The 12,837-nt window shown below is 29.2% G+C and overlaps 1 protein-coding gene across 5 annotated transcripts in view; it reads left to right on the top strand.

Moving 5' to 3' along the window:
- LOC140432865 (uncharacterized) overlaps positions 1 to 12,837 on the top strand; it is a 371,379-nt gene that overhangs the window by 185,758 nt on the left and 172,784 nt on the right. For all 5 annotated transcript variants that reach the window (XM_072521010.1, XM_072521013.1, XM_072521012.1 and 2 more), the window contains one exon: positions 10,955 to 10,971. In XM_072521010.1, coding sequence (XP_072377111.1) covers positions 10,955 to 10,971 — 17 coding nt within the window. The remainder of the gene's footprint in view (positions 1 to 10,954; positions 10,972 to 12,837) is intronic.

Genomic DNA, 12,837 nt, shown 5'->3' with positions numbered 1-12,837 from the left:
AACCAGAGTAACCTGAAGTCGCATCATTGGTTTGATACCCTGATTAACCTGGAGTCGCATCACGCAAAACCCTAGACCAAAATTCTAGTTTTTATTCTATATCGAAACATTTTAAAATTGAACCTAAAGAAGAAAAAAAGGTCAGGTCTTTAGCGGCAAGATCTGGTGTTTTTTTTTTCATTCAAAGTCTTTGTGATGATCCAGAATCAAAAACATGATCGGTTTGGTCTTCCTGTAAAGTGTTTGAGAAAGCTTGAAAAGTTGACATATTAGAATCTTGCGGTTTATCAGGTGATACCATATTATCCATAGTTATTAAGAATGATTGTATGATTTCGTTCAGCGATTCATCAACATCATTGTTATCTGACGGAGCCAGGAAGCTTAGTTCATCATCAAAGATATACTTATTAAACTTCGGTGCAGCATTTCCAGAAATTGTTTTTTTTTCTAGCGTTCTTTATGTTAGACTATTTCCATAAACAATAAAAACCTTTTTTATTTGTAGATTTTTGGCTACAGGTCGGACATATACAGACCTGCACTACTCATTTAGACATATACAGACATGCACAATAAACTCGAGATCATGACATCCATAAAAATCGGACGTCTGCGCTGGATGGGCCATGTCGAACGAATGTTGGAGACTGAAACACCAAAACATGTTATGAGGCAAACACCAGTAGGAAGAAGGTCAAAGGGAAGACCCAAACTTAGATACATGGAACAAGTGGAACAAGATCTGAAAACACTTAAGATTACCAACTGGAAAAACAAAGCAAGGAACAGAATAGAATGGCGGAAAATCCTAGAACAAGCCAGGACCCAGAAAGGGTTGTCGAGCTACTGATGATGATGATGACTATTCATTTAGGATTGTAATTTTAACAATCAGTGCAATCGAGGACGAAGTATTATATGGTAATATGGGAAACACTACATGATGAATGTCTACCAGCAAAAACCTCTGATATGTGGGGTGGCAAGAAATTGCTAAAGGGTTTCTACAAAAGACCAACTTTCCAAATTGCATCGGAGCTATCGATAGACACTATTTAATACAGTCCTAGTTTGAAATAAGTCACATTTCCTAAATGAATAATCTGAGAACATAGAAAAAATAAACATCATTAAAGAAAGTGGTACCAAAAGAAGAGGAAGAAACGTAATTTAGATAAACTCTTAAAAAAATCATTTGAGGAACTCAAACTGGTTCGGAATCTTCTTATCTATATATATATTTTGATACTACTTTGGTACAAAACTACTTTTGAAAGTTTTAAAATCACCCAAAGACAAAGACAAGAAGTATTTCGGCCATTAAAGCGCAATTTTATTTTGTATCAGCTTATTGATGCAAGTCAGCATGATAACGCTGAGTAAGTCACTGGCTGTTGACTTACAGAGCACAGTCCTTGTTGCTTTAATGATCTTACTAAATGGCTATTTTATTCAAGTGGACAAGTGTACTCTTGGTACATTTATAATTAATTTATATCTTCTGCTATTATTTGAGGACGGTTCATTCTACACATTTCTCTGAAAACTATCATGAAAACCTTTCTTCTTGCAGTGGCTATCCATTTCGGATGTTGGCGATCATCATGGCAATCTATATTTTCAAAAACTGCGGCTTTGAAAAGATTTGTGGTTGCTGTGTTAAATCACGTACGTAAATTTTTCAACCAGGAAATTCTTCATCTTCCTGGTTATCGTTTTCCATCCACTTTTCCTTGAAGAACTAATTGCAGCAACCCATATCTTTCGCTGGTCCTCATGATGTGACCGAGGTATTAAATTTTGGCTCTTTTTATTGCGGTTAACAACTCTCTCTTTCCATGAAAACTTACAGATAGGAAAGATAATTATCTTATCGATCTCATACGTATATAAATTTTTGATTATTATCAAACAAACCTTAATACACTAATACAATTTTAAAATTTACACATGTGCTTGCTCATATATTTTCTATATTCTCCTGGTATGTAAGTTTTTGGCGGAAATATAATAGCAAGTCCTATTATGCTGTACTAACGTAGAAATCCTAGTGATATCATAATATTTAGATTTTGTCTTCCCAAATGGAAGTTATGGTAATCAGCTTATTCCACTCGGTTGAGTTATTCATACATATTATGTGTTGTAATTTTTTGATCTCGTTGGGATGTGAATAGAAAATTGGATAACAAATTTTTATTTGTTTTCTAAGTATACTTATTCAGTTTTATGATCTTATGATGTATCTAGTATACTCATAGGAATGTAGAAAAAATAAAACGATAGTTAATATAGGACTACGAGTTCTAAAACACACTGATTTACCGAAATTATCAACTACATTAGCAATACGTTAAAGTTTATTCTTTATTAAAAGTACTGAACTGATTTGGTTTATGTAGGTATACTGTATCCAGAAATTTAGTGTCTCATTATAAAAGTTATTTTAATAACAGCTGTAAAACTAAATAATCCCTTGTAAATACTCTATTGTTGTATAATTATCACAGCTACCAAAGCTGCCAGGACCGGCATAATAGCCAAGCATAGCACGACTGTATATAGGTATATATAATCAGATCAAATATTATCAATAAAGCATAATGTCAAAAAACACTTTTTATAAACATACAAATTTCCCATAATTATTGTTATTAATCATTATTTTAAGTCTCAACGAAGAAAATGTTTTGTGTGTGTTTTGTGTTTTATTGGCACTAGTTTTCACACTGGCCAGTCAATTTCATAATGATTTTTTTAGACTATAACTTATCACTAACTCAGGGGAGTACTGAGTAGTGTCTGTGTTAAGTAAATGTCTTGTTACTTAAGTAAAGTCGACTTCATTGTCTTTACAAAGAGACGCTAATTGTATCTGAACGTCTGAGGTCCCTTCGGTGAGTACCGACTTACTCGTTTTAAAAGGTTCATATTTATTCATGTTGACTTGTTATGTTTAAGTTTTCCGTTTCATGTCTGAAAAAGTTGGCAAAAAATAGGAAATATTCTTTATTAATAATTTTACGAAAAAAAAAAAAAATTATTCTTCATTAAAGGTTATGCATTACATAGAAATCATTAACAGATAATCTTATAAAATATTAAGTGGTAGATAGGAAAAATCAAAATTATTAATTAATACTGAAGAGGAAAGTGATTTTAAATTTAGATATGCAAGAAAATGTAATTTTAAAATGTTTGTAGCTATTAAAAATTATGTCCAAGTTTAGATTCATGGCCTTCTAATAATTAAATAATACACTTAAAGTAAAAAGTAAATAAAAAAATACTTTTGCATTTGTTGATTTTGTATATTGAATAAGGTAAATTAGAAATAAAATTAAAAATTAATGCACCTACTGATACATCATTAAAAGGTCATAAATCTAAATTTAAAAATAATTTTTAAATCCTACAACCAAATTAAAATAACATTTTATGCTGCACCTAAATTTAAAGCACTTCACTTTTAAGCATAAATCAATATTTTTGATTTTCGGTGTATACCACTTAAACTTTTATAAATTTGATTATTGATTTCTATGAAATGCAGAAATGTTTATGAAGAATAGTTTTTTTCATGAAATTAATAATAAAAAAATTTCCCATTTGTTGCCAACTTTTTCAGACATACTTTATACCTTACTAACAATTAAAACACTTCTTTCCTTACATGAAGTATAAAATATAATCATATTTAGCTATATGTATTGTTATGATATGTAAAATCAAGAAAATATTGGTTTGTTTAAAATATTTCAAAGTTCAACAAAAAAATTAAAATAATTCAGAAAGTATAACCAACAAACATTTCTAAGAAGGAAAGTTATTAAATCTTTGAATTACCTGTACCAAACAAAATGTAAGCTTTGCATCAATCATTTTTTTGTTATACTTCAGTTGACCCGCATAAGTTTAAGTGAAACAAAAGACAAATTGAAACGGGTTTTTACAAATACATTAGTGTAGTGATTAAAGACAATAGAGGATTATAGAAAGAGGTTTTTGTTAGTTTTTAAGATTTATAGAAAAATAGTATTTGTAAATAAGTTTTAGGAAATTTATAATTATAGGTAAAAATTTGTTTGTTATCGAAATGAAGAAATGGGGGAATTGTGACGAGTTGTGATTGGCGGAGATTGAAAAAGGTGGGATAAGTGTGTGGGAGAAAGTTTAGCGAGATTGAGGAGAGAAAAAAGATATAGTTAGTTGGTTTCCAAGTCTTCAAGAAAGAACAGTGTTTGTTCTCTGTCGGTTCCCGAAATGTAGCAAGCAGTAGTGTTGAATGTTAGTGAGTTTGTGTGGAGTTAGTGTATCTGACAGAAGCTGAAACAACAAAATATTGTAAGTCATATTTCTCTACTTATATTCCAAGAGTCACTGTTCAGGCCAACGAGAGATTCAGTTTATCGTAAAGAGAAGATATTCCAAGAGTCAATTTTTTCACTCGGGCCAACGAGAGATTCAGTTTATCGAGAGGAGAAAGGCTATCATAATTTGAATGATTTGTGCTTTTGAAGGAGATCATTAAGGACGATATACTTGCAACAATCTGATGTAAGATTGCTGATTACATAGGGAGCGGTTGAGAGGAGATAATATAATCTACAAGGAACAAGGATTTGGACCACTCATCATCAGAGAGAGATAATTTTGTTTTCTGCAGTTTTTTTTTCTTTTATTGATAACACAATTTTTACACGTAATTTAGAAAGGATATAAATATTTGGATTAGGAGAGTTAGAATAGTTTGGGATTTTGAGATTTCAATTAATATTGTTTGTACCATTAATTTTTGATTGTTCACGTACGGAGAACAAAATTTTGAGAATCCTTATATGAGATTTGTTTATTGAAAACTTTTGAGTGTGAATTATTTCATTATTATTTATTTCAATATATAGTGTTAGATCATATGTGTTTTTTATTGTTCCGGTATTCTCTGGACCTTACCTTTCACATGTAATAGCATAGATATTGAAGCACGAATTTAACCCTGAGATAAAAGAATTAAAAATTGTGATAGAGTCATAATCATATCATTTAAATAATTTTAATTAATCAAAAAAATTAATTAGCTAATTATTGCTTGGCGCACCAAGACTTTAAATATCACAATAGTATATATCTACATTAATTCATTTTAATTTTCACTTCACCATTTTATTATTTCACTTGCAATTTTTTTAACAAAACAAAAATTGTTTATGACTTTCAAAATTTGGATATATTTAATAAAGAATCGAGACAGAAAATATAATAATTAATTAATTCTAATACTCCATCAGTTTATGTATTTTTTCCCTTAATTATCTAGATATTTATTTCAATTAAATATGTAATGTAAATGACAAATAAAATATAAAATTCGTTAAGCCGGCCCTTTTTACTATTTACCTGAAGAGGCAAATCCTTATGGCTTCGACTTTATCAGCGGGATACTTTTAAATTCTGCATAAGTCAGTTTTTATAATTGTGAATGAAGTATACATATTTAAATAAACGGATACCCCTACTGTGAAATTCCCTTACTCCTAGAATTCAATTTTGTTAATTTTTTTACGTTCTATGTGAACCAAAGTTTTGTTTTTATTTTTTTTTTTTCGGTGCGTTGCAATTTAAAAAATTCACACGCATAATGGAGGCTTTTACAAAATTTGTTTATTTTTATAGACTCATAAGTTTAGTATAACCTCAAATACATTAAAAAAAAGTGACTTAATTTTGTTTGGAGATGGATACATGTCTAGTTTTTGTATATTTTGTGTAATTAATTAGTAAAAAAGTATACTTCTGATTTTTTTACAGATTTTTTCGCCAGGTGTGCCACCTTCATAAATCCAAAAACCTGTTTTTTAGGGATTTTGTCCAGTTTGAAGATTTCAAAATAGATCATATCAGGGTTTTTATAGGTCATATATAATTTGAATTAACACAGTCCTTTAGTTAGGAGGTTTGCTAATTTTTTCAGGTTTAATTATATTTTTTGAGATCGATACAACCTCAACCAGTTTTTACACTTTTTACATTTCATGTGAATGAATTTTATGTGAATAACACCCAGCGTAATTTTAGTTTTATCGATCTCAAAAATATGAGTGACCCCGCGAAAACTCCCAAAAATCCTTCAAAATCTTAAAAAACATTGTTTTTTGAGGATTAAAGATGTTTCTCTTAATTTATGAATATCCTAAAATACTCAGTTACGCCAAATTACATATAACCTCTAAAAAAAACCATATTCTTTTTAAGTGCGATAAACATAGGTATCAAACAGATCAGCTGTATTCAAAACTATCAGAACTTAAAATTCAGACTCCCATAAACATCACCCATTTACTCTCCTTAGATAGTAGAGAAGTATACGAACTAATATGTAACTTTTTATTTAAAGTTGGTTACATTATTTAAAAACTAATATCTTACATTACAATTCTGTGGCTAAAGGACTAGTTTCCAAGCCAACTCACCAACCACACACACACACACACTCTAAAAAAACCTTGATTTGATTTATTTTAGTCAATAAAATGGGGAGAATGTCCAAAAAACCCTTAACAAACCATGTTTTTAGGTTTTTTAAGGTGGCACACCTGGCGGAAAAATTAGTGCAGCAAAAAATCTGCATCCATCTCCAGACAAAAGTTATACGCTTTTTTCGAAAAAAAAAAAATGCTTTTTAGGTCATGTAGCTTTAAACGTACCTTAAGTGTGCGTGTAAATTTTTTGAAATTTTTAAATTGATTGCTATTCACCGAAAAAAAAGCAAATGGACCGAAATGCTGGAAACTAAATAAAAGGAACACACGATAGAAAGGAATGGCGAAAACTTAGGTAGGCCTACGTTTAGCAGCGGACATTTTAAATTTTTTTGAATATATTAATAAATTTAATAATATATGATAAAATTCTTTGAGAAATAATCATGTACAAACAATTTCTTTGTTTACAAACAAGCATATACTATAAATTTTATGTTATAGTGTATTTTTATGTATGAGAGAGTAATAAAACAATAAATTATGTATGCAAATCCCTAAACTGTTGATACGGGTGACTCAATGAAAAACAGATATTTGTCAACAAGTTTACAGAAGTATATAGGAAAACAATTTTAAATTGAGTATGACCACCAGGTATAAAGGTTGGAGCAGAATAGAATACAATCGTTGTGAGGGTTACTAATCCCTAAATAAGGTTGCCAGTGTCGGAGTGATGGAGGTTAACAGGTACTAATGAATTTGCAAGAAATGTAAGATGTTTATTTTATTGGTTATATATAACCAATAAAAGTTTAATAAGTACCTACCTATTTGCAAAATAAAGTTTAATTCTTTAGATAAAATAAAACGTTTTATTTTATCTATTTGCAAAATAAAGTTTAATTCTTTGCCTATTTGCAAAATAAAGTTTAATTCTTTAGATAAAATAAAACGTTTTATTTTATCTGAAATGAGTGCATTCCACGAAGTAAGGGTTTCAACAATCAAACACTTAATTCTTTAATTCCAGGAATCTACGACAGTAATTGACTAGTTAATTACCTTCTAAACTTATTCCACAGAAAATGTGATAGTGGGTTTTTCCATTTTGTATATAGGAAGGTCCAAGTGGCGTATTCAAAATTCTTAACAGTTCACTAAAAGTAGGTACTTCAGTTGCAAGGTGCAGTTTATTGTGTATACTAGTGTTATGGAAAATTTGGAAGTGCCGTGTAAACGCCGAAAAATTGGTCCTCTAACAGTTAATGAAAAAACATTAATATTTAATTGTTTTAAATCATTTACAGACAAACGTTTATGTGAAAGTGTTGATGAGACCGTTGAGTTAGTTAGCAGTACACTTGGTGTTGGGAAATCTACGATTTACAGAGTTATTAAAGAAGAGAAATGTGGTAGTTTTCAAATTCCACGTAATGCTCCAGGGAAACCAAAATTTTAAATAGAATATCATTTTAAAGAAGGACTTCGACGGAAAGTGCATGAATTCTTCTTTAGACAAGAATTTCCAACATTGGATAAAGTTCTTGTCTCAGTTCGAGACGATAAGGATTACCCAGAAATAAGTGGAAGTACGTTATGGAAACTTTTAAAAGAAATAGGCTTCCGCTGGAAAAAGAATCCCAGAAAGTCTATTTTATTAGAAAGAAGCGATATTGTCATATGGAGAAGACATTTTCTAAGAACCATAAAGGAAATGAGAAACCAAAAAAGAAAAATATTTTATCTTGATGAAACATGGATCAACGAGGGTCATACACCAAATAAATTTTGGCAGGATGAAACTGTTACAAGTCAAAGGCACGCTTTTGTAAATAACTTATCTACTGGTTTAAACCCACCATCAGGAAAGGGACGCAGGCTGATAATAGTACACATTGGCAGTTCAGACGGTTTTGTTGAAGGTGGTTTATTAACTTTTGAATCAACTCGTACCGGTGACTACCATGAAGACATGAACGCTGATGTCTTTCAAGAATGGTTCGAACAAATGATAGATCTTCTTCCTAAGAACTGTGTAATAGTAATGGATAATGCAAGTTATCACTCCAGACTTATAGAAGGACTGCCCACAACCAAGTGGTTAAAAAAAGACTTGCAGAATTGGCTGAGTTCAAAAAATATTACGTACCATCCCGGATCTATAAGAAAGGAACTTTATTCGTTGTGTGCCCTTCATAAAGAAAAATTTAAAAAATACGAAATTGATGAAATTGCCAAAAATCGTGGAATGACAGTACTTAGATCCCCACCATATCATTGTGAATTAAACCCGATTGAACTGGTATGGGCCCAGATAAAGAGTGAAGTTTCAAGAAAAAATACCACTTTTAAAATTCATGATGTTAAACAGTTGTTTTTGGAGGCCGTAAATAATGTAAAACCTGAAAACTGGGAAAAGGCAGTAAATCACACTATTAAAGAAGAGGAAAAAATGTGGAAGCTGGACAATATTACTGATAAAATGATCGAGCCAGTTATTATAAATCTTGGTTCTGAAAGTTCATCTTCTGAATCTGATTTGGATTTGTAACAAGTAGCTGTAAGTTTTATATTAATATTTTTATTCATCTATTTAACATACCTTAGACGGTTTTAAAAACTCTTTTTCTCATTTGTAATTTTTAAAAATTAAAAAAAATGTGAATTTTTTAAAACCCTTTTTAATGTAGGCCAGTCAGTTCTAATATAGTGTGTGATAAAAGAAGTCACTTTTGTTTACATACACATAACACTTTATAACACTGAAATAATTCATTTATTTTTTACAATTATTCAAAGTAATTTTTCAATTAATCTTGAGCACGCCCATGGAGTGGTCGGAGGTACCAGTTAAAATTATGCTAATTACTCTCTCGTTCATAAAAATAAACTATAATTAAAAGTAATCACGATGGGTGCCACAGTTACCTCAAACTACAGTGTCCACATTTCATCTCACATAATATGAAATGAAATTGTAAATAATATCTACATTACAATAAAATAACATTTTAATTCAAAAATACTTTTTATAGTTGATAAAAATCACCGTTAAATCAGAATATTTGTAAAATTGATCATATCTTTTACCTATAGATTACTTTTAGCACCATCACAAAGATCCCATTTTTCATGCCATTAAAAATCTCGATTTCTCATCTAAAAACAAATTGAGTTAATTGGTATGTTTCCTTCTTTTCCGTTATGAAGCCTTCTCCTGACTTTTCGCTCCTCGTTAAATTTATGGCGGCGATAAAAAATAACGATTTTTTTTCTGACACACTTACTTCTACCTTATTATTGTTGGAATATGTTTCCGGCAGTGATTTTAAGTGGAAAAAATTGGAATTTTTCATTTGCATGATACAATGTTCTTTTTTCTTTAGATCTGTCTATATTTTATGTAATAGTTTTATATTTAGTAGTTATTTGTCTACTAAGGTAGTTTTATGAATATTTTTCTTTATATTTATTGATTTCTGTGAAGTTACCTGTTTTTGTACACTGAGCTCCCGTGTTTCGGATGGCAGGTCGTTTTTTTCAAGACGGCCTACGTTTTTTTGATCGTCTACTGCTGATTTATCTTTTAAGTCAGCTTGTGATCCTTAGTACTCTTCTTTCTTCCATCCTCTCAATGTATTCAATCTGTGCTATTCAATATCAATGCATTATATTTGTACATAAGTTTTAATAATGGATTCTCCTGCTCCTACTACTATAATAATTATTAAGAATAATTTTAGTGTATTTCTCATTAAGCTTAATGTTCTGCGATCTTTACAATCTTTAGCATTGTTGTCCTTAGGGATTGTAATGAAAGTAGAAGTCAGCGAATCTAAATAATAAGTTAAAGGTATTTTATAACAAAATTTAGATTTATTAATGTTTTTGTCTATTTTTCCTTCGTTGCCTGGAGTAATTGGCTTAAATCATAATTATGTAGCTGATTTGTAAAATGAGATTATCACAAAAACTGTTGAGTTTTGAAGTTATTAAGAGGTATACCTTTTATTTTGTTAAAATAATGTGTCTTTAATATTTTTTGTCACAAATACAGGTAACTCAAAGAGAAAAAAAGTTAATTGCAAATTTATGCCACATATGTGGCATATGTGTCGCCGTCTATCAGCTACATCAAAGTGTGCATCAAATTATAATTTCTCATATTTAAAAGTACCCAGTTGTAAATTTTTATGCATAAATCTTTACAAAAATTAAAGTAATAGCGAAAAATAAAATTTTTAAATTGGACTTTAACACCCTGTATCTTTCTTAATATCAACATTTTATTAAAGCAATTTGGCTTAAATCGTAATATTTTAAAGTGTAGAATCTACTGTTTCTTTTTGTACAATTACTTAAGGACCACCCTGTATATAGCTAGTTAGTTAAATTGCTTAAGCTCAATTTGTTTATTTTGAGTTTAATATGTCTAAAAAAAAATTAAAACGGTTTATTTCTTGTTTCAGATTTTATCTTCTCTAAGGTAAGAACCACAAGATATTTATAAAATCGATAACAGACGGGAATTGTGTTACTTAAAATATTAATTTCTACGCTTAAGCTGACTGAAAATTGTGTTTAAAACTATATCTTTCTATAACTAACCAAAACTATATATTTTCGTTTTCTTTTTGGTATCTGTTAGAACTTATTGCTATCAATAGGTCACTTCCGAGGTATTCAGATTAATTTTAAATTTACAACTCTGGAAAATGCATTTTACGATTGCATTTTATTATTTCTTTATGATCGCATTAACTCACAAAAATTTTCTGACGCTCTGAAGAATCAAATGCACCAAACTGCATCTTAATCCGTCTTACTGCGCCAATTTTCGAAGATTGAGCTGATTTTTGTGCTTCATTGCCTCGACTAATAGTCTTTATGTAAATAGTTATATATATATATATATATATATATATATATATATATATATATATATATATATATATATATATATATATATATATATATATATATATATATATATATATATATAAGAATAAGAAAAAAGAAGTACTTGTGACTCGTTTGAAACAAATATATAACTGTTTTGGATGGGTTGGAGTCAATAATAGGGCTATTGGTTAACTATTTTTTATTCTCGAGCTTTAAATCGTGTTTACAATTATTATCAAGAGCTAAAAAAGACAAAATACTTACAAGGTTGAACTAAAAAGAAAAAACAATTTTTGTTAACTTACCAAATAAAAATTAGTTTGGTAAGTAAAAATCACTGCTTACATCTTCAAAATATTTAATAAAAAAATGTTTTAATCCAATAAATGTTTCTCCGAAATTTTTTTTAATTTTGAAAACATTTTTTTAATATAAAAATAATTGAATTTATAAATAAGTTCAAATAGCAACCAATTACAAATATATTTGTAATTGGTTCAAATTGGTTTCAAAATTAAAAAAAATTTCGGAGAAACATTTATTGGATTAAAACATTTTTTTATTAAATATTTTGAAGATGTAAGCAGTGATTTTTACTTACCAAACTAATTTTTATTTGGTAAGTTAACAAAAATTGTTTTTTCTTTTTAGTTCAACCTTGTAAGTATTTTGTCTTTTTTAGCTCTTGATAATAATTGTAAACACAATTGAAAGCTCGAGAATAAAAAAATAGTTAACTAATAGCCCTAATATTGACTCCAACCCATCCAAAACAGTTATATATATATATATATATATATATATATATATATATATATATATATATATATATATATATATATATATATATATATATATATATATTGTTGTTGTTCCGAAAACGTTTGTTTTATTGTTTTTTAAATATACCCATTTACAAAGATTTAACCTCTTTTTTGTGATACGTGGTATTCAGCCAGCTGCAGGAATTATTTTCCTTGTGGATTTCAATTTATATCTCTCCGTTTTGTGTTGTGTAGTATTGTTTCTCTCACTTTCGGTGTTCTGTTTATAGTATTGTTTGAAGGGGCACAAAAGATTAGCTAAAAGAAAGTAGTGATCTGTCCCACAGTTAGACCCTCTTTTTACCCTGCAGTATTGGAACTTAAATTTTGATTTCTGTCTCAAATAGTTATAAATCATCCTATATATTCTGAGTTTTCTTTGCTGATATAGTTATATTTCTCCTTCAAATAAATATATCTCCAATTCTTATAATGAAAAACATTTTCTAGAAGTCTATTAAACAAGTATAAACCACTTTATTGCAACAAAGAGATCTTGCTTGAATTATATTATTTCAGAATCTGCATTTATGCAAGAAATCTCGCTCTGGGAAACCCTTCTGTTCTTTTCGTAGACATTTGCTCATTTCTTTTCATTGCTATTGTTCTTGTTGCCGGACTTAATT

Source organism: Diabrotica undecimpunctata, chromosome 1, assembly GCF_040954645.1.
Source record: "Diabrotica undecimpunctata isolate CICGRU chromosome 1, icDiaUnde3, whole genome shotgun sequence".
NCBI lineage: Eukaryota > Metazoa > Arthropoda > Insecta > Coleoptera > Chrysomelidae > Diabrotica > Diabrotica undecimpunctata.
The sequence above is the reverse complement of the archived record's forward strand: the minus strand, read 5'-3'. Positions and strand labels throughout refer to the sequence as shown.